Source organism: Hibiscus syriacus, unplaced genomic scaffold (genome assembly GCF_006381635.1).
Source record: "Hibiscus syriacus cultivar Baekdansim isolate YM2019G1 unplaced genomic scaffold, ASM638163v2 tig00111022_pilon, whole genome shotgun sequence".
Taxonomy (NCBI): Eukaryota; Viridiplantae; Streptophyta; class Magnoliopsida; order Malvales; family Malvaceae; genus Hibiscus; species Hibiscus syriacus.
The window spans coordinates 1887737-1907741 of NW_024062956.1; the positions used below are offsets into that span (position 1 = coordinate 1887737).

General features: G+C 34.9%; 3 protein-coding genes across 4 annotated transcripts; all 3 read right to left on the reverse strand.

Moving 5' to 3' along the window:
- Nucleotides 1-1931: 1931 nt before the first annotated feature.
- LOC120150420 (protein disulfide-isomerase 5-1-like) lies at nucleotides 1932-5027 on the reverse strand. 2 transcript variants are annotated; one of them, XM_039163109.1, is made up of 5 exons: nucleotides 4809-5027; nucleotides 4388-4446; nucleotides 4092-4267; nucleotides 2537-2647; nucleotides 1932-2138 (listed from the first exon to the last, which is right to left on the reverse strand). In XM_039163109.1, the coding sequence occupies exons 1-4, from the start codon at nucleotides 4917-4919 to the stop codon at nucleotides 2553-2555; spliced, it is 441 nt and encodes a 146-aa protein (XP_039019040.1). In that variant the 5' UTR covers nucleotides 4920-5027; the 3' UTR covers nucleotides 1932-2138; nucleotides 2537-2552. The 2 variants fall into 2 exon arrangements, with proteins under 2 accessions (XP_039019040.1, XP_039019039.1); XM_039163108.1 differs by having other exon boundaries at nucleotides 1932-2143; nucleotides 2542-2647; nucleotides 4809-5026.
- A 1123-nt stretch (nucleotides 5028-6150) lies between these two features.
- Nucleotides 6151-16224, reverse strand: LOC120150419. Its single transcript, XM_039163107.1, has 3 exons — nucleotides 15385-16224; nucleotides 6849-7621; nucleotides 6151-6476 (listed from the first exon to the last, which is right to left on the reverse strand). The coding sequence occupies exons 1-3, from the start codon at nucleotides 16138-16140 to the stop codon at nucleotides 6311-6313; spliced, it is 1695 nt and encodes a 564-aa protein (XP_039019038.1). The 5' UTR covers nucleotides 16141-16224; the 3' UTR covers nucleotides 6151-6310.
- A 790-nt stretch (nucleotides 16225-17014) lies between these two features.
- On the reverse strand, nucleotides 17015-18590 carry LOC120150249 (LOB domain-containing protein 1-like). Its single transcript, XM_039162940.1, has 2 exons — nucleotides 18278-18590; nucleotides 17015-17492 (listed from the first exon to the last, which is right to left on the reverse strand). Exons 1-2 carry the CDS (start codon nucleotides 18533-18535, stop codon nucleotides 17127-17129), a joined length of 624 nt encoding a protein of 207 aa, XP_039018871.1. The 5' UTR covers nucleotides 18536-18590; the 3' UTR covers nucleotides 17015-17126.
- Nucleotides 18591-20005: the final 1415 nt, after the last annotated feature.

Here is a 20005-nt window from a genome sequence, read left to right on the forward strand (position 1 = left end):
AATATGAAGTGAATGCTAGGCTTTCCGGCTTAAGAAAAATAATGTTTGACAAATTTTTAATTAATCTATTTCAAACAAAATTTCGTTTATTTTTTTATTAATTTGAAGTAAATATAAAGTAGTATCTATTTTTTTTATAAGATTAGAAGGTCTCATTAAAAATCTCCTTATTGATTAATGGAGTTTGAAAAGAAGCTCTTTAATCATCGGAAGGAGGAAAAGAACGCCTTAGATTTTCATTAAAGAAAATAAAATTACAGCCTAGATAGATATCTTCGAAATAACCCTTACAACAGTCTATAAATCCCACCCCAACAGGAATCAAATGCTAAACTGAAAAAGCAAACAACATAAAAATTAGTCTACTCCAGCCTTTGCTAAAGCATCGACGTCCATATTAACTGACCTTGCAACCCAATTTATAACCCCAAAATCTGAGATTGTCAACTATATCACTAACAACGAATGCATAAACAACTGGGCATGAATTGACATTGTTGATCCAGCCTACTGCAACCCTGCTATCACTCTCAACAATCAGCCTATCTTTAACCCTCCCTTGAGCAGAAGCATATAATGAAATACCCCTCTGAATAGCTTTAAGTAGTATCTATTTAAAGATAATTCTTAACCATTTAATATTAAACGTACATATATTTAATATTCATGAAACTCGAATCTAATATTTAAAATAATAATAATATTTTTTTACTACCGATACTTTTAGTTGGTAACAAAATTCCGTTTACTTTATTGAAAATATAAGCTGTCATAATTGCTATTGCATGGGTCCATTCATGTTCTTTTATCATACTCTACTTACATTTTTTATTATCCTTTTTGTTTTGTGTAACCATTTTCTTTATTTTCAATAAAAAAGAGTTTAAGTGCTTAAAAATATTAATTTGACAAAAATAAAATTCTAAATGTCTTTTATTTTCTTTGGTAGAAGATTACACCAACAAGATTCAAACCATGATCTTTGAGATACCAACAAACAATTTTAGCCACTACTCACTAATAATATTATATGTTTATTAGTAATTATTTGTTGGTAAAATACTTGTTTTATTTTACTTGACACAAAACTAAATATCCTTTTTTATAAATAAGTCTATTAAAGTATATTGAAGTAAGATCCATTAACGCTAAAACTTTTAAACATAGGATTAAGGGTCACTTTTTCCCGGTAGTAGTTTGTCCCTATCGTATTTTCGTATCAATTTAGCCCTCAAAGTTGTTTAATTGCATCATTCTATACCTACCCTAACTTAAAACCTTAAATTGATAATCCTATACCCTAAGCTATAACTCTATAACCTCTAAACCCTAAACCTAAATCTTTAACCCCTCAATTTAGGGTTTTAAGCAAGAGATAGTGTATAAAACGATGCAATTGAGCAACTTCAAAGGTTAAATTGATACGAAAATACGATAGCAAAAATGATAAATTAAGTCTACTACAAAAGCAAAAGTTACCCTTTTAACTTAAACATATAATTTTTTATACAGTACATATACTATATAGACCTATTATATAATGTACTAACGACAATACAAATCAAACAAAACTCAATCACCATATATATCATCACAATAATTATACATTAAATCATTTTTATAAATAAATCCTCTCAATGAAAGTATTTTCATAAAATTAACTTCATACCGGAGACATTTTATGAATTGAAACAAAAAAGAAAAAATATATAATTGCCATCTTAAAAAATATAATGAACAATGATCATTTTCTCACTTCAAATATTATAGACTAGGTACTTAAAAAATTAATACAAAAACAAATTATTAAAATTTTGAATGCTCTTCGTTTCCTTCCAGGGAAAAAATGGTTTGTTTTACTATGATCAAAAGATATAGGATTCTCATACAGTCATACTCAGACCATGCACGACTAATTCAAAAACAACAAGTGTAAAAAGCAATCACCTGTTACCATCACTAATAAGGCCATTGATTGACATGCCTACAAGACAAGTTTAAGCGTTTAAAAAAAAAATAAGCATCATATTCGTAACAAATTCCGGAAAGGCAAAGAACATGTGTAAGTTGGGTTGTCTTCGAAATTTGAACATCCCCTCCAGAACAATCACAAGTACCCTGTTTTCTGCTGGAAGTTTCATTCCTGCACTGATGATTATGAATCGATCAATAATGCAAGAACATGCTGAATTACAGATGGTATTACAAAACAGGGTGATGCAATGGAATTGAGAAGCAGCGTTTGGTGTGTATACATACATCTATATTTTATATATACTAGCAACTTCATCCAATGCAAGAGGTTTCATGTCTATTCTTGTGCACCAAAAATAGGAAAGCATGACTAAGAGATTCTAAGTGGCGTGCAGCTCAGATGGCCACCCATATTGTCAAAACTATTAGCTGTGCTCTTTACATCAGATTTTGGTTTCATAGAAATAGCTTTATACTTCTAATTCTTGTTTCTTTTTTTCTCCTTGTCTGTTCCTCGTCAATCTTAATTAGATATTCCAAGCAAAATGAAGAGATTTCTGTGCATACCTTTCGCATGATTACAACTCTTTATCAGTACCTAGCAGTGCTTTTTCTGCTGCCTTCTCTGCTTCTTCCAACGCAAATGCTTTTAGTGATTCAACATCCCTTTTCCCTGGTCATTCGCATAACATGCAGAGGGGAAAATAATTCAACACCAAAAATAGTTCTGAAACATGGACTTTTGAAATCTTTATTAACTGAAGCTTATTATCACATGTAGAATTTAAACCCAAATATATTTATGGTGAAAGGCAAAACACCTACGATGTGGCATACAACAAAATAAGAGCAGCTACACAACAAAAGGAACAGATTTATTCTACTTGTTGGTTTAGACTCGTATACAGTTGAAGTCCAGTCAAATGGCTCAAAATGGAAAAGAAAATTCTAGCAGTTCCGTTAATTAAAATCACGCTTCTTTGAATCCATATGCAAATCATAAGAAAACCCAATACCACATTAAATAGCCTTTACAAAGCTTAGTCATGTTGAGAGGCAGAATGGCCCAAAAAGCTCAGTAATTTCCCCCATTGCAGGGTAGAGCTCTACAATGACATTTTGGCTATAAAACATACGTGTCCTTTTGAAATAAGCTGAGGAATATAAAATGAAGTGCAACATGTAAATTTTCTGAAATTTCAAATTGTCACTTTTTTCAAATTAAAGAAACTCACAATTAGAGCATATGGATAGGAAAAGGTGTGTACACTAAGTAATAAAAATTGACTATTCCCATTTGAAATGGGTTTATTGACAAATACACAAGAATGCCCACGTTCAGATATTTCATCGCATCATAAACTTTGATAATTATCAGATATTCAAAGAAACACGAACAACCTTAACATTAGGGAACCTGATTCAGTCACTAATTCAATGGATGCTAATTTTAGAACAAGTAGGAATAGACTTTGAGCTATGCATAAGATAAGTAAACATATGCTTTTCCTTTACCTCTTTAATTTCCAGAGAAACAAATAAGTTCTCACGAGAAATAGAATACAATAAAATATGACAGAGAGATATAAAAACCACTTATTTACTTATTCTCTCCCAACTGGATTGCAAATCAAACCTGAAACACCCCTACAGCAGAAGAAAACATTGCCACTTTCCTTCCTAAGGCTCTCCCAATACAGCTTTACCAGCCTAGGTTCTATAAGATAGAGATTACTTCTCTTTAAAAGGTTCTACTCCATTGAGCCTCCTCACTTCTACTATGAGAGTACACTGTTCACTCCACACTAACATCATACACGACCTATACTGCTTTGTTTAATTGAAAGTCCAATCCAGGTCCCAAAAGCTTTTCATCCCTATTGAATTAGAACAACCAAGTCTAAAGGGCCCAAACTACTTAGTGCAGATAGCAATATCTTTATTTTTAAATAAAAATATTAATCCTTCATATGCAGCACACACACAGAGCATCTTGTGTTTGAATTAAAATTCCGGATTTGCAAAACAAAAAAAAACAACAAAAAAACAAAAAAACAAAAAAACAAAAAAACAAAAAAACAAACTAAAAACAGGAACAAGTGAAATTTCAATGTTACCTTGATATTTAGCAACTTCTTCGCCATCATAAAATAGCTTAAACGTGGGATAGGAATGGATGTCTACTTTAGTGCATACAGGTTTGCTTACACTGCAATCAACTTCTCCAATCTCTATTTCATCTTCTCCTTCCATTGCCTTTCCTAACTCATCCCACAAAGTCCCCAAGTTCTTACTGAAAAATGAACAAATAAAAATAATAATAACATTATAGTCACCAATAAGCAAATTACACGCGGCGGATGAGGTCTAGTTCACTCAAACAAATTTAGTAAAGCAGGCAGGAAATTATTACCAGTGTTTACACCAAGGAACACAAAATTTCACAAACCAAGCCGTGTCTTTCTCCTTTATCTGAAAAAGGAAAAAATGATACGCAAAAATACAAGATATGCCCGGAAAAAATAATCCAAATTCACATTCCGCGTTGGTTTTGTGTTTTGCAGTTCAATGTTGATGACAAAGTTGATACTCAAAAAAATAAACTAAGAAAGAGAACATGTTTAACAAGTTCTCTAGCGGAATAAATTTAAAAAAAATGGAAATCCTCACGTCATTGTTAAATTTCGGGGAAAACATACACACACACACACACAAAATGACAACCGACATGATTGAAGTGAAAGAAATTCAAAACCCTAAAAACTTTATAATTATTATTAAATTTGTGAGATTAGAGGTTAACAAAATGATAGAATAAGATTGAATTGGATTACCTTGTCGGAGAAGGTGTCGGGAGTTAGGGCTATAACTTCCGCTTCTGTATGAACGGATATTGAAATCAAGAAGAGGATTAGGAGAACAGCGAAACGACAGCTGTTTTTCATGACTGGTGAACGTGATTTTTCCGGCGACCTTAGTCTTTCTTTGTTTTTCTTCTTCGATCGGAATCAAAAAGGAGATGGAGATGTTGAGATTTGGGACTTTTCTCACTTCCCAGTTCAGCCAAGACAAAGAACTGAAACATGGCATGTGCTTTATCACGTGACCCATTTTCCTTTTTCATGGACCCAACAAAGGCCCATTTAAGATTTACACAGGCATTAAAATTTATTATAAAATACTCTTCAATATATCCGAGAAAAGGACAGAAACTCTGTTCACCCTCCTTATTTCTTCAGTCTTCCTCTTGATAATTCACTCCCTTTCCTCTGAATGTCGATCAATAATCGTTCTCTCAACAAATATAATTCTTCATTCAAATTTAAAGAAATGAATCATTGATAATTATACTATTTTTTTAACAATTACATTAACTCCTCCATCAAAGGTTAACGATCAGTGGCTTAATTACAACACTTAAATAGTTAAATGATTTGATTGAAAATTTTAAAAGATCGATGGTTAAAATAAAAAAAAACAATAATTAAGTGGTATAACCTACCCTAAATATTTTTTACTCTTAATTTATAATTTTTATTTATTTTAAATAAAATAATTAAAATTTACAAATTAAATATCGAACATAAATTAGAATTTATGCTATAATTAACTAATTTTTATAAAATAAATGTAAACTAATTTTAATTATAGTTCAGTCTAAAGATTACTTTTTTATCAGTTATGTCACAAATATCCAATTTAATATAGCGCTTAAACATTTCTAACCGCTAGCACATATCGCATATTTGAGAAAAAATTACATCAGCGTTATAGTTAAACTTTTTATTATCAAAAATAAAAAAAATATAACCTTAGAGATAATTTTTTAGAAAAACTGATAATCAGTTTAAAAATGATAATAATTTAATGAATAATAAGATAATTTATGCTATATAAGTTTTAGTAAACAAAATAAGAAATTCATTGTCCGACTTTCATCTGATTTATTTTATTAACAAGCTTCTTAGTTGTCCACTGCATGTGCTTGTTCACTTGTGTCAATATCTTCGAGCTTAACTTATTTACTAGAGGAGTCAATTTACAGTCAACCTGAGGGGATGGGGATCATCATTATAACATAACCCAACAAATTTACCGAGTGAGTTTTTTTTTTTACTGTGAATTCCATTGGCTTCTTTTAATCGAAACCAGATTCATTTCCAAACATGCAAGTTGTAAAACATTCTTCCAAATGGAATAAAAACCTGGATAAAAACAATGCATATGCAAAGAAACACTGTACAAACATAAATTGTGAGAGAATTCACCAAGTATGGGATTGGTCCGAGAGAGGAGATGTAAGGGTGGGGGAAGAGTATGGTGAAAAGGATTAGATTCATGACCAGTCACCGTCCTCTTCATCAGAGTATTCTTCCTCTTCCTCTTCATCAGAGTCTCTGTTGTCGTGCCAAATTAAATCCTCCTCCCAAAGTGGACAAGAACAAGTTGCCTTTTTGTTCTTCCACTCAGCACCACAATTATAGCAAAACTCATTCCCACATCTGCAAAAACAAAGCAACCATAAGATACGGAAACACTATGTATATGACACATGCATGCTGCCGACACGAAAACAAGTGTATGGGAACCTTCAAGGGGGGGTGTGTTGGTGGGTGGAGGGCAATAGTCCTGACATTTCCAAGACACAAGTATTCAAGGCACTGGTGCTGAATGTTGAGAACTCATATGAAACTCGTGATGTGATATCTTCCACCTCAAGCACGCAGCCCTTGTTATCAAGCAATCTCAAACCCACTCACAAATCCCCGTCCCCTTTCCTTCCCTTTATATTGGTTTTTAAACAACTTGTAGGGCAAAACACTTCAAAAGAAATAACAGAAAAGAACCTAAAAACCATAACTAAAATGAAATACCTGCAAGTCATGTGGTAGCAACCCTCAGAAAGTTCTATCATGTGGTTGCACTTCACACACTGGCGCCACAAATTCATTCTCGCAAGTGACTTCAGCTTAAGATCTTCTGCTGCGGGAAGGGGATTCTTTATTTTGTAATCTTCACATGTCATGCTACTGTGCCAAGGAACCTTGCAGTTGATACAGAAAAGGCCATGACATTTAAGACATTTCCTGGCACCAGATCTTTCAATTCCGACAAGTGCATCCTTAGCATATTCTGAAATCTCAATTCTTGACATTAAGGTTGAGCACCTAGGATATGGGCAATAAACTTTCTCTGTGACAGGAATTGAAGCCTCCTTCATTCGTTGTTTCAATGTCTCCATCATTTTAGGGGTCATGAATTTTCTGCAGCTGTCAACAATAAGCTCAGACTTACAGCCCTCGTGAGGACATTTGGGCACCATTCCATGTAGCAACTTCACCTCCACATGCTGTTTCATACAAGAAAAGCAGTATCGATGCATGCATCCATCGACTGAAAACATGCTCCCAGAATCAACATCTTCTAAGCATATAATGCAAGTCTCTTTCACCGTCTTGCTTTCATTTTTCTCTACAGGCCGAGAGACCTGAGATACTATTGCTTCCCTTGAAAGTTTAAATGCATATTTAATATCATTACGCGCCACAAGTGTAGGGCTGCAACAAGTAAATTTTCTTTGAAGAAGTAATACTTGATTAACTAACATTGAAATCTTCCTCTGCTTTGGTTGCCATCTCCTAGTAACCTGTATTGCCAAATACATCATGGAACAACATTTTGCTTGGCTCTTTATTTGAAGATAAAGAGGTTTTACAAGTTGGTTTTATCAATTACAATGCACAAATACAATTAAACCAAGTACGATCGATCATGTTCTTCCAATCTTGTGACATGTATATCAGACATTACTTAATTAAAGCTAATATTTTTTTTTGATAAGAATGATAGGCCTCATTAAAAAACCCCTTCATGATTAATGGAACTTAAGGACAGTTCCTTAATCAGCGGAAGGAGGAAAAAAGTGCCCTAGAATTTTATTAACAATAACATAAGCACATAGGAATACAACAACCAACTCCCTTAAGGAGATAGAAAACCAAAAAGAAACATCTCTCAAAAATAACATGAGGATAAACCAATACCAGCCTTAACTAGTGCATCTGCCTCTATATTGGCAGTCCTATTAACCCATCTAATAACACCTTCACAATCTCTGAGCTTTTGAATAATGTCTTTAACAATGTGAACATAAACATGACATAAAACAGCATCCTTAACCCAATCGACTGCCACCCTACTATCACTCTTGATAATCAATCTTTCCTTAAATCTTTGTCGAATAGAATCAAAGAAAGCTAGACCCTTTAGGATAGCTCTCAATTCCATCAAGGTTGGAGGCCCCGGACCAGCAGACTCTTTGAAAGAGTCTAAGATCGAACCAGATACGTCTTTTAGAACCCCACCTAAACCACTCCTCTTCCAATCACTAGTAGTAACAACATCCACATTAAGCTTGATGAATCCCTTGGGAGAAGGAGACCACGGAAAATTAGATAAAATCGGATTAGAATGTGGCAAGCAAAAATCTCCTAAGGAAGGTTCAGCAATAAGAGAATCCTTTGAGATAGAAAACTGAGTATTTTTAGCTAAAATCCATGAGGCAAGCCTAAACCTTGCTAAAAAGAAAATTTCAGCTCGATCTAGCTTCCCTCCTTCAAACACAATAGAATTCCTAGTTTTCCATATTGTCCAAAGAACCACTCCAGGAATAAATGACCATATGAGAGAGTTGGACCTCAATTCAGCCCATGCTAGGAGAAAGGTTTTAGCATCCACGTGAAGAACGTACTGAATATTCCAATAGCAAATGAACTTATTCCATATAGACCAAACAATCGAACAAGAAAAGAATAAATGTGAGGGGGACTCTTCCATTAACTTACATAAAGGACATAATAGATCATCTATGCCCTTTACACCTCGTTTAACCAAAGCTGTCTTCCCTGGCAGTTTCTGCAAAATCACTTGACATAGAAAAGTCTCCACTCTTGGAGGCAGCAGGCCCCTCCAAACTACATTATTCCAAAAATGAGCTTCCTCCAAATCCAAAGTCCCCGAATAACATAGATTAGCACATGATTTAACAGAAAAACCCCGTCTCCATTGCCCTTCCAAATCAGCCCATCAACCGAATCAACAGAAATAGAGAAGACTGAAATAACAACCATCAAATTTGTCCATTGCTCATATTCCCAATCGTTCAACTCCCATTTCAATTGAACATTCCAAAACCAGCCCCACGAGCTAAATTCCCCGAACTGGAATAATTTTCCAGTGTTGTTTACTGCAATAGCAAACAGTCTAGGAAAGATATCCATTAAAGGATGATCCATAGCCCAAGCGTCTTGCCAAAACCGGATAATTCTCCCATTACCTATTTTATAACTATATTTACTCCTGATTTTACAGCCAATAGAATCTGATCTGAATTGATTACTCACCATAGATCTCCAAATCCAAGAGAATTTAGGGGAAACATTATTGTCAAACTCCATTAAAGATGAATCCATTTTGTATTTGGTACAAATCATATCCCTCCAAACTGCCTCCCTCTCATTAGCAAACCTCCAAGCCCATTTCTCCAATAAGGCTCTATTAACCACATTTAAATTAGGAACCCCCAATCCTCCTGCAATCTTAGGTTTACAAACATCTGACCAGCTCACCCAATGAATTTTATTTTTCCCAATTTCTCCACCCCATAAAAAATTGAGCATAGTTGAATTAAGAGCCTTGTAGACCGAAACTGGAATCTTGAACGATGACAAAATATGTAGGGAGTGAACTTAGAACTGATTTAATTAAAACCAGCCTCCCAGCCGGAGAAAGTGATGATGATTTCCAGCCCGCCAACCTTTTATTGAAACTTTGTACCACTAGATCCCACAGATGGTTAGAGTTTTTGTGTGCTCCAAGAGGAAGTCTCAAATACTTTGAAGGGATTTTACCCACTAAACATCCAATCGTAGCTGCCCAATCCTTTATTTCCTCTTCATTCAAGTTAACCCCAAACAATTTACACTTCTGCAAATTAAATTGAAGACCAGACATAATTTCAAACACTCGGAGCACCCTCTTCACATTCAAAATCTGTTTTTTCGATGCACCACAGAAGATTATGAGATCGTCAGCAAATTGTAGATTAGATAAATTAAAATTCCCCTCCTCCCTGCTAATGACCAGTCCTGAAAACAACCCCTGTGAAACTGCCTTTAGAATCAATAAATTCAGAAGTTCCCCCACCATATTAAACAGTAAAGGAGACAAGGAACAACCTTGTCGAAGACCCTTAGCCATTGGGAATTCCTCCGTAGGAACCCCATTAACCAAGACTGAAACAGTGGTTGTTTTGATGCATTTCGAAATCCAACCTGTCCATCTATCACCAAAGCCCATTTTCCTCATTACTTTGAACATAATAGGCCAGTCAATTGTATCACAAGCCTTTTTGAAATCAACTTTAAAAACACAACCCTTTAAACCATTCTTCCTCCAAAAGTCAATCCCTTCATTTGCTATTAAGGGACAATCCAAAATTTGTCGACCGGGGATAAAAGCAAATTGAGATGGGCTTATTAAATCTGATAAACAACTCCTAAGTCTCCTCGATAAACACTTAGACAATATCTTGTATAGACCACCAACTAAGCTTATAGGTCTAAAATCATCTAGGCCACCAGTGTTTGTGTTCTTTGGAATGAGAGTGATAAAAGTATGGTTTATTCCATGTTCCCATTCCTTCCCCAAGTAGAAATTATGAAAGAATTTCATAGTATCTCCCTTAAGGACCTGCCAAGACCTCTTGAAAAATCCCAGATTTAAACCATCATGGCCCGGAGCTTTGTTGCTATCACATGACTTCAAAGTTTCCCAAACTTCCTCCTCAGAAAATTCCATTTCTAAGAACTGACTCTGCTCCATAGTAATTCTGGAAAAAACCAACCTTATATCGTCTATTTCTAAAGTGGATCGCCCATTGTAAATCTTAAAAAAATACTCCTTTACTATGGCCTTAATAGCAGTCGGGTCCTCAACCTTATCGCCCCTAAAGTTCAGGGCAACCAGCGCATTCCTCTTTTTTCTGACTGTAGCACACATATGGAAATATTTAGTATCACGATCCCCATCTTCTATCCATTTCGATCTAGAGTACTGAAACCAAATTTGTTCCTGAATTTTATAAAGATTCCACAATTCTGCTCTTTGAAAAGTCAAATATGCTAATACTCCACTGTCAATAACACCTTGTTGTTGCTGAATATCAACCTCTTTCTGCTGAATTTTCTTCTCTAATTCAGAAATCAAGGCTGCTGGATACTGATCTCTCTTCCCAGCCCACTTTTTAATTGCATTTTTTGTATTTCTCAGAAGACTAAACACACCAGCCTTTTTATGAATATTCTTGCAGTTCTGAATTAATGATTTCACCATATCTTCAAAACCCTCTTCCTCCATCAAATAGTTGAATAGTCTGAATGGTTTATGACCCCACTCAACACTTTATTCATTAGAACTATAGCGTTATAATCAGACACGGACCTTGGGAGTAGTGACTGAGCAATATCCGGAAACATAACCAAAAATTGACTATCAACCAAAAAACGATTCAATCTTACAAAAGTAGGATTATCTTGGTTATTGTACCAAGTAAACCTACCCACGTTCAGAGGAAGATCAATTAGACCAGTTTGAAGGATAAACTAACTAAATATCTCCATAGAATTTCTATTTTGACATCTGCCCACCTTCTCATCTTCTTGTAAATAAGCGTTAAAATCCCCTCCCACACAAAGAGGATAATTCTGCCCACTAAGAAACATACTTAATTCTTCAAAAAAACTAGATTTCTCCTCCTCCACTGATGGACCATAAACGTTGATGAAACCACAACTGATATTGTTATTTCGAAATTTACCAAAAATAACTATAAATCTTCTATGAAAATACTGTTGTTCTAGCTCAAAAATATTATCATCCCAACAGCACAATAAACCCCCTGACAATCCGATTGAAGGAGATTCTACAACACTCTTTAAATTATTAATCCCACTTCTTAAGAAAAAAGATCTCTGAATTTTCTCTGTCTTAGTTTCTTGCAGCCAAAGAAGAGTGGGATGTACACTAGAAACTAAATTTTGAACAACCCTCTTTTTTTCTTTTTTCCCTAGCCCCCTAACATTCCATGAACAAATTACTAACTTTGACTTCATCATAAAAGAACAAATGCAATCTGAACATCTCTACCAGCGACACCTTAATTCACCCCATTCAAACCTTTCTCTAAAGCCATAATTTTACCCAGAAAAGCTCCTTTCCCTTCCTTAAAAGACACCCCCAAAAGCTCACTAACCTTCCAAGTAGCAAAAGCTTCTTCCATTAAAATCGAGAAGGTTGAAGAGGAGGTTGTATCAATGCTCATTTGTTCAAGGGTTTCCCTTATCAAATTCCTTTTAGTTCTTCTGATTAACAAACCAGATTTGAATCTTAAGCAATCTACTTCTGAAAAATAGCCATCAATCTCCCTATCCTCACTCCCATCCACTGTGCCACTGTCTATATAAGGAACATTATTCCCATTAGCAATCAAAACTGCCGATAGACAAAGCTGATTATCAGCACTAAAGTCATCATCAATCCTTCCCTTAGAAGCTTTGACTTTATCTGCATCAGGCGAGAACTTCAGCAAATCCCCATACCAATATCTCCTTTCCGTCGACCTTCTATAGACCCTTCTACAACTGCCTGTGCTTCTAGTTTCTAACACATCACTCTTTGTTGTAGGTTGTCTTCTGGATCGGTTTAACTTTCTCCCCCTTGAATTATTTCCTGAATCAGATGTAACTAATTCGACCTGCCTTAAGTCTTCTTCTTCTACTGCTATTCCATCAGTGACCAACTGCTTAGCCATTGGGCTCTTCTCCAAAACTCTAGTCATTTTACTGCCTTTCTCTGTTAAGTTAAGATTGCGAACCAATTCACCAAGCTTATTTATGTTAAAAGCTGGCCCAGTAGGAAAAACCTTATTTCCTTTTGACCCAGACTGCCCAGAATCCTCAGATTGGGCCTGAGATCCATCAGCAGAAAAATAAGTATTTCTGATCCCCAAGCCTACAAGCTCTCCTACTTTTATACTCCCAACGTTTTGACTTTCTGACAACCCACATTTAATGTATTTCCTCTCTAAAGAAAGTCTTGAAAGCTGTAAATCCTTACCAACTCCTCCAGAACCACAAACAACTCCCTGGTCAATCCAATTATCCACTGTCAGGCGATTTTTTTCTACTGCACCTTCCCCACTATTTGACAGCATTCTGTCATCCTCCTCCTCAGACAACTACTCCTCAAAAAGTCCCCCAACGAAACCTTCCTTCGGAAAATTGTTGAATAAAGAACTTGAATACTCACTTGTCGAACCGACCTTGATACTTACTTTGAAAGATCTTCCATAAGAACCAAGAGTGATCACATCTGGAACATCAAAGGGACTAGCCACCCTCATTAAAATTCTTGTCATTGTGAGGTCTTCTCTTTTCCTTGTAGCATCATGAATATCAACCACTGATCCCCATCTACCAGCTATCTTCTCGAAGAAAGGTTCGTTCCAACATAACAGAGGGACCCCAAATAATTCCACCAGACAGAAAGCCATTGGAACTCCCTCATCATTCATTAATGATTCCACTCGATCAAACCATTGTTCTATAGCCTCTTCCCTGTTCTTCCACAAGTCCAGCATCTCCTCATGTGTTTTAAAAACTATAGCACAAGCGTTCCATACATAACCCCATCTAACAATTTGGACATCATAGCCTGCCTTAACTAAGGCATTCTGAATATACTCAATCTGAAAAGAATGTTTGATAATCCCCGTTAAAGACCTCTTAGCCCAGCTTGAGCTTTCTAATGGAATATGCAATTCCAAAATATTTTTCTTGACACTCCTCCTGTGAAGATCATCATAAGGCAAGTCTTTTCTCCCCATTGCATCTTTATGTGACATCAAAGCATCTCTATAAGTTATGTTATCCCTTATGCTTCTGATAGAGTTCCCTGCTTCTTTTGATTTTGACGATTCAGCATTATTCTGACTGGAAACCTTATATGGATAAATAAGCTTCCCCCCTAACCAAGGACGCCCATCCTTATATCTAGTCGGACTAACTGAGATCTTCCTTCCATCCATCACAACACCATTTAAATCATCAACAGCTCTCTTCAAACCTACCTCACTCTTAAAATGAACAAAAGTAAAGGTGGAGAATTTGTATTTTGGGTTTTTTGTTTCTTTGGGAATATAGACTCTCATAATAGGACTATGGACTAAGAAGATTTCCCTTAAAGTACGTCGAGAAACCCTCCTACTGAGATTGTCGACAAACGCCGTCCAACTCTCATCGGAAACTAACTTTTCTTTTTCTCTCTCTACGTTTTTCTCTCTCTCACTCATCGCAAACATATATTAAAGCTAATATTTTAATAACCAAAAAACTTAAATGGCCCAAGCTTGGGCACATCACACCCTGATTTCAATCAAAACAACCAGTCAACAAGATGGTACCAAAACTTGTACTCGAATATAAGCAAGGCAGTAACTTGGCATGAGTATTACCGGTTATAAACATAGTTAGAGAGAGTTTTACCAATGTTTTGGCACTTCACAACTGAGTAATTATACAATAAAAAGTTATTGGGGTTTGAATTGAGCTCTCAATGGAACCCCAAGAATCTCCATTTAATTGCTTACCTTCAGAATCAACATACCTTCTCTATAATATGCCACATTTTTCTCCAATTTAAAACCCAAGCACTTATTTACAAACAAGATAACCTCACCAAACTCTCAGTGACCCGAAAGGATATAGCTAATAAATAAAGACATATGCCGTACAATACTCCTCGACAATAAAAGATAATATTTCCAAAAGAGTCGAGTCGATTCCAACATTTCCACTAGCACGTCTACTTCCCCCTACCCTGGTTCATCAATTATTTATCTACTTCACAGTTTTTCTATTTTTCAAATAAAATGAATCAAGGACTAAAGTGCTATACTAACAATAACCTCATTATTCCATATAAAAAAATTCAAAACTACAAATAGCATCCTTCAAAAAACCATGTACTATATACTTCAGGCAATCAATTCTTAAAATCTTCTTGTGTTATCATTGGAAACATGAAATTGATGTATAAGAATTTCATATGTTGTATAAGCTGTAAGAATGAAATGTATGCATCATGTATTTAGTTATGATTCAAGATGATTATACATTTAAAGAAGTTGAAAGTAAATGCTTTTACCACGTAATCTACACAGTATTCAAAATCCATGTTTTCAAATGCGACCTCACATTTTACCCAGATTAACAAGTTACAGGAACAAAAATAAACGGGGAAACTCATATATATATTGAAACAAAATGGGAAAAAGGATGAAAAGGAACTTACGTATTGATAAATGGGGTAATAATCACAGCAGAATTCAACCCTATCAAGCTCCAAAGACAAAGCAGCATTAAGCCCTTCGATCAACGCCTTAAGCTCGGCCGCTTGTTTGCTCAACCCAACACCAATTAAAGGCTTCGTAATTTCCAAAATCAAATTATCCCTAAAATCACAAATCGCAACGCCGATACCCGCGCAATTCGACGCCTTGTCTCTAACCTTTTCTTCACTAATCAGCCCCTTAAAGTAAATACGAAACTCACACGCATCGTCGTCGGAAACATCATCGACGAATTCCAGTTCGCTGTCGGTTCCATCCAAACGCTGGTCCTTAGAACAGCCTTCACCGAAAGGGCGTTCAAAGCAATCGCCCCAGTCCGCCCAATCTTCTTCCGGGATTCCCGCAATCCGACGCGCGAATTTCTCGTCGTGGACTCGACGCTTGAGGTCTTCTTTGAGTTTCTGGGTTTCGAGGAGGAAGCACTTATGATCGATCGATTCTTGTTGGAATTTCGATAGCTCTTGGGACGTTAAGGAGAATACGGAGTCACTTTGAATAGATGGCTGGGGAGGCAGATGCGGCGGTGGTTGGGAAGTGTCGAGCGAAAGGGAAGCGGATAGGGCTTCTTGTAGTTGTAGATGGAAGGCAAAGTCGAGATCGGAATCGAGGGAATGGGCAGCCATGAGCTCGTTGTGTTGCAGTGAAAATAAGGGGTTGAGGTTGTCGTCGCCGCCGTCGGTGTTTGCTGTCGCTGCCATTGGCAACGAATTGGAATCGGCAGTCGATTGGGTTAAATAAATAAATGGTTTTAGTCCTTATTCCATACGTAACTGAGAAGTAGAAAGTCTCGCTAATGTATGCTACTTTTGGACCACTTTTCAAATCCAACCCAGGCCTTGGATTATCTTACACTGTTCACGGTTGAAATATTATTTTCTGAAAATAATTTTAGATTAAATTATATAAATGGTTATTAATATTTGAATACGAAGTTTTAAAAATAATAAATTGATCACTAATATTATTTATTTATAATAAATTAATCACTCGTCGTTAACAATTATTATTTAAGATAATATAATATTGAATATAACATTTAAAAAAAAGGTTCGATCACTTTCATTAAAAGATTAATTTCTTGTGTCATAAATACTTAATATATTTGTAGGATATAAACTGTAAGGGATTGTTGTTAGAGTACAGTTTATCTTTAAAGATTAAAAAATTAAGATCATTATTGTAAAATTATTTTAAAGATTTATAATTATTATATATTATAATAGGTATATATTGATTTATTTAACATGAACACAAACGAAAATTAATAATAATTTTAAAATTATAATTCAAAGACCAAATATTCGCTCATGTAGTCAAAAGCTGATTAGTTTAGCACATACTAAAACCAAAACATAAGATTGAAGTAATCGTAGTAGGTGACCTAAAGTTGGAAATTTTCAATAATAAGAAGAAAATCATAAAGTTCAGAAAAGAAAATTAGATGGAGTACATATTTCTCTTTCTCAACATACATGGGGCAAATTAGATGGAGGAAAAAGACGTAACTACTTCATCTATCAAAGCGATTAGATTGTAAACTTTCATCTATTACTGAGTTAAAATTTATTAATCTAATATCATCTCCTCCAACTTCTCCTTTGGAGCCATTGATTTAGAGTTGGGAGAGTTTCATTTCATCGGATCTTATATATTCTAATAATGCTTCATATTTAAGCATCAATCTTCATGTCCAGAGAGGCTGAGGCTCCCATAATGACTCTAAGTTGTTGTCTTCCAAGAAGCTCGGGTTGCTGTCGTAGCTTTGTGGGCTATTTCCGATGAAATCGTCGACGGGTTGGTGGGGTGTTTGTTGAGGAGACAGCTGAGACTGTGCCACTTCCATGCAAAGTAAGGCCGCAAGGTTCGCTTGTTGCAACTGCATGTTGACCACTTCTGCTTGAGCTTTGGCTAGTTGTGCTTGAAGCTCATTAACTTGCTTTTGCAACTGACAAATCGCTCCGGCGCAACCGTAGACCGGGTCTCGGATTCTTGCACTAGCCTCATACACCATGCTGCTTACTGCATCAGCCCTTTGAGATTCTGGAAGTTCCTGCAAAATTTCAAAGCCAAAGCCCTCAATTTAACATATCTGATCATATACGAGGAATGGGGGACACTCAATTCCCTCATTTGCATATGGGAGAAGCTGGTGTATCGGATAAGTACATTTGTTGACATATTCAGAAGTGTCAACTTTCTATGAAGAAAATAGGGTCCTTATAAATGTTAAAACTCGGATTATTTAGAAAGAACAACATTTTCTATTACCATTTAGACCACTCAATGAATTCTCAGAGATATCTTGTAATATTTGTTCATAATTTTTTAGTATATTGATAATATATATATATATATATACCATGTATACGTAATTGTTCAAATTTAGATACTCTAAATAGAACAATATTTTTTGTTACCACTTAGACCATTCAATGAGTGCTCAGAGCTACCTTATATGTTCAAAATATTTTTTTAGTCTATAGACAATGTATATATACTTTACAGATACAATTATTTAAACTCAAATGCTCTAAAAACAATAACATTTTAGTTTACCACTTAGATCACTCAATAAATTCCCGGAACTACACTCCTTCGCCATTAACATAAAAGAAAAAAGAAAAGTTAATATCAGGAATTATAAAATGTTGTTTAAAACGAACCCCAAAACAAGGGGGGTACCCCACAATTAATATTATCTTTTTGGCCACATTTGTTAACGCATTAACCCGAAGCTACTCTTTTACCATTTCAAACACTGTTTTTTTCTAAAAAGGAATATGGACGAATGTCAATTAGCAGGAAGATTCGACAAAAATATATATATATATATACCTGCAAGAACTTGATAATGTTGCTAGCACCAAAGACGCGATGAGCAATGGTAAAGTTGGTGGGTTCGTTTGGAGGAAAATAAGGAGCCAATACACATTTATCAGCACACCTGCGCCTTAAAATCTTGCAGGCGGCACAAGGGCTAATAACAACCGGTGGTGGGATCGGAGGAGAAGACGATGAGATCGAAGACTTGGGCGAAAGAGATTGAGGAGAAGATGAAGGAGAAGTTGCTACTTCTATGTATTCCATTTCCATCTCAAGGTATAGGTAAAGAAAGAGGGAGAGATGGATTGTTAGAGGAAAGAGATGATGTTGGGGTTTGTTTTTTTTTTTTTCATACGAAGGGTGTTTTTTTATAGTAGAAATGTGAGATCATATTGGTCAAACATTTCTCTTTTTTAGACTTTTGCCTATTTGCTGTCTTCTCTTTTTTTTCATTCTTTAGTACTTAAACCATACCTTTAGTACTTAAACTTTTACTTTTATTCCATTTTTGTATTTAAACTTTACTATGTTTCAAAATCATGTCTGACATTTAGTTTGTGTTTCATTTTAATACTCCCGCCGTTAAAAACTTAACTTGATGTTAATATGTTACTGTCGGAATCGTCTTTCGGTTGGACCCCGGAATTGGGCTTCGACTTAAGAAAATGGATTGGGAGTCGCCACCGATCTTTTATTTTAAAACAAATAGGTAGATCAGATACCTTATTCCTTACCTGATTTGCATCTTACCAGTGATGTGTCGAATTCGGGAGTCGGTTACAGTCAAGGAAGGGTTAGCACTCTTGAACTGCCCTTTCGGTACTACGTAATTTCCAGTTGTCTTTAATTAAGAAAATTATAAGTTTAAATTGAAAGGTAAAGTATCGATCTGAATACTTACCACTGATTAATTTGAAAATATCCTTAAAATCAAGAGATGTGTTAGGTAAAAAATGAAAACGAAAAATAAATAAAGTAAGAAACGAACAAAATAAAGAAAATAAATAAATAAGAAAAATATAGAGAAACGAAAAATGAAGTAAGATAAAAAATGAATAAAATAAATAAATAAAATGAATAAGTAATAATAATATATACACGAAAGAAAAATAAAAAATGAGAAGAAAATACTCCTAAATAAATAAAACAAATATAAAGGAAAAAAATAAGAAAATAAAAGAAAAGGAAAGGAAAGAAAACAAATAAAATATATAAAGACTAAAAGTATTCAAAAAATAGTAAGATAATAATAATACTTATAATAGGACGAAACAAATTAAAATAAAACGAAACTGGTATATAATATCATATATCATTAAATAAAATAAAAATAATAAAACAAACTAATGAATGAAAAATATATATACTAAAGAATGATATAAATCTTATACGTGTATATGTATATAGGATAATATAAAGTAAATGAAAGGAAAATTTAAATTTAAAGGGATTAAATTTAAAAAAAGGAAAATCGAGTGACCAATTTCTGAAGCTTTTGGGGCGAAATCGAATTTTGGTGATCAAAAGAGGCCTGTTAAAACTTATGAGGGACCAAAATGTAGTTTACCCTTCTTTATTACAAAACACGCGGATCTGATATGAGCATGGATCGAGTCAGTTTGGTCCGCTGGGCTTAATATATAAGCCAAAGAAATTTTAAAAAAATCATTTTCTCTCTTCTTTCACCAAAAATGCCCACCCTCTCTCAAAATGCTCTCCATTGTTCTTCACCAAGCGAAG

Bases quoted from the DNA above. Each gene is read 5' to 3' on its own strand.
- LOC120150420 (XM_039163109.1), bottom strand. From the start codon at position 4,919: ATGAAAAACAGCTGTCGTTTCGCTGTTCTCCTAATCCTCTTCTTGATT. The intron at 4,447-4,808 runs GTAATCCAATTC...TTCCTTTTTCAG, and splicing joins CCGACACCTTCTCCGACAAG to ATAAAGGAGAAAGACACGGC. The intron at 2,648-4,091 runs GTAACATTGAAA...GCGAATGACCAG, and splicing joins AGAAGTTGCTAAATATCAAG to GGAAAAGGGATGTTGAATCA.
- LOC120150419 (XM_039163107.1), bottom strand. From the start codon at position 16,140: ATGGCAGCGACAGCAAACACCGACGGCGGCGACGACAACCTCAACCCC. The intron at 7,622-15,384 runs GTAAGTTCCTTT...TTGGCAATACAG, and splicing joins ATTACCCCATTTATCAATAC to GTTACTAGGAGATGGCAACC. The intron at 6,477-6,848 runs GTATTTCATTTT...TTGTTTTTGCAG, and splicing joins TGCTACCACATGACTTGCAG to ATGTGGGAATGAGTTTTGCT.
- LOC120150249 (XM_039162940.1), bottom strand. From the start codon at position 18,535: ATGGAAATGGAATACATAGAAGTAGCAACTTCTCCTTCATCTTCTCCT. The intron at 17,493-18,277 runs GTATATATATAT...GAAATTTTGCAG, and splicing joins ACATTATCAAGTTCTTGCAG to GAACTTCCAGAATCTCAAAG.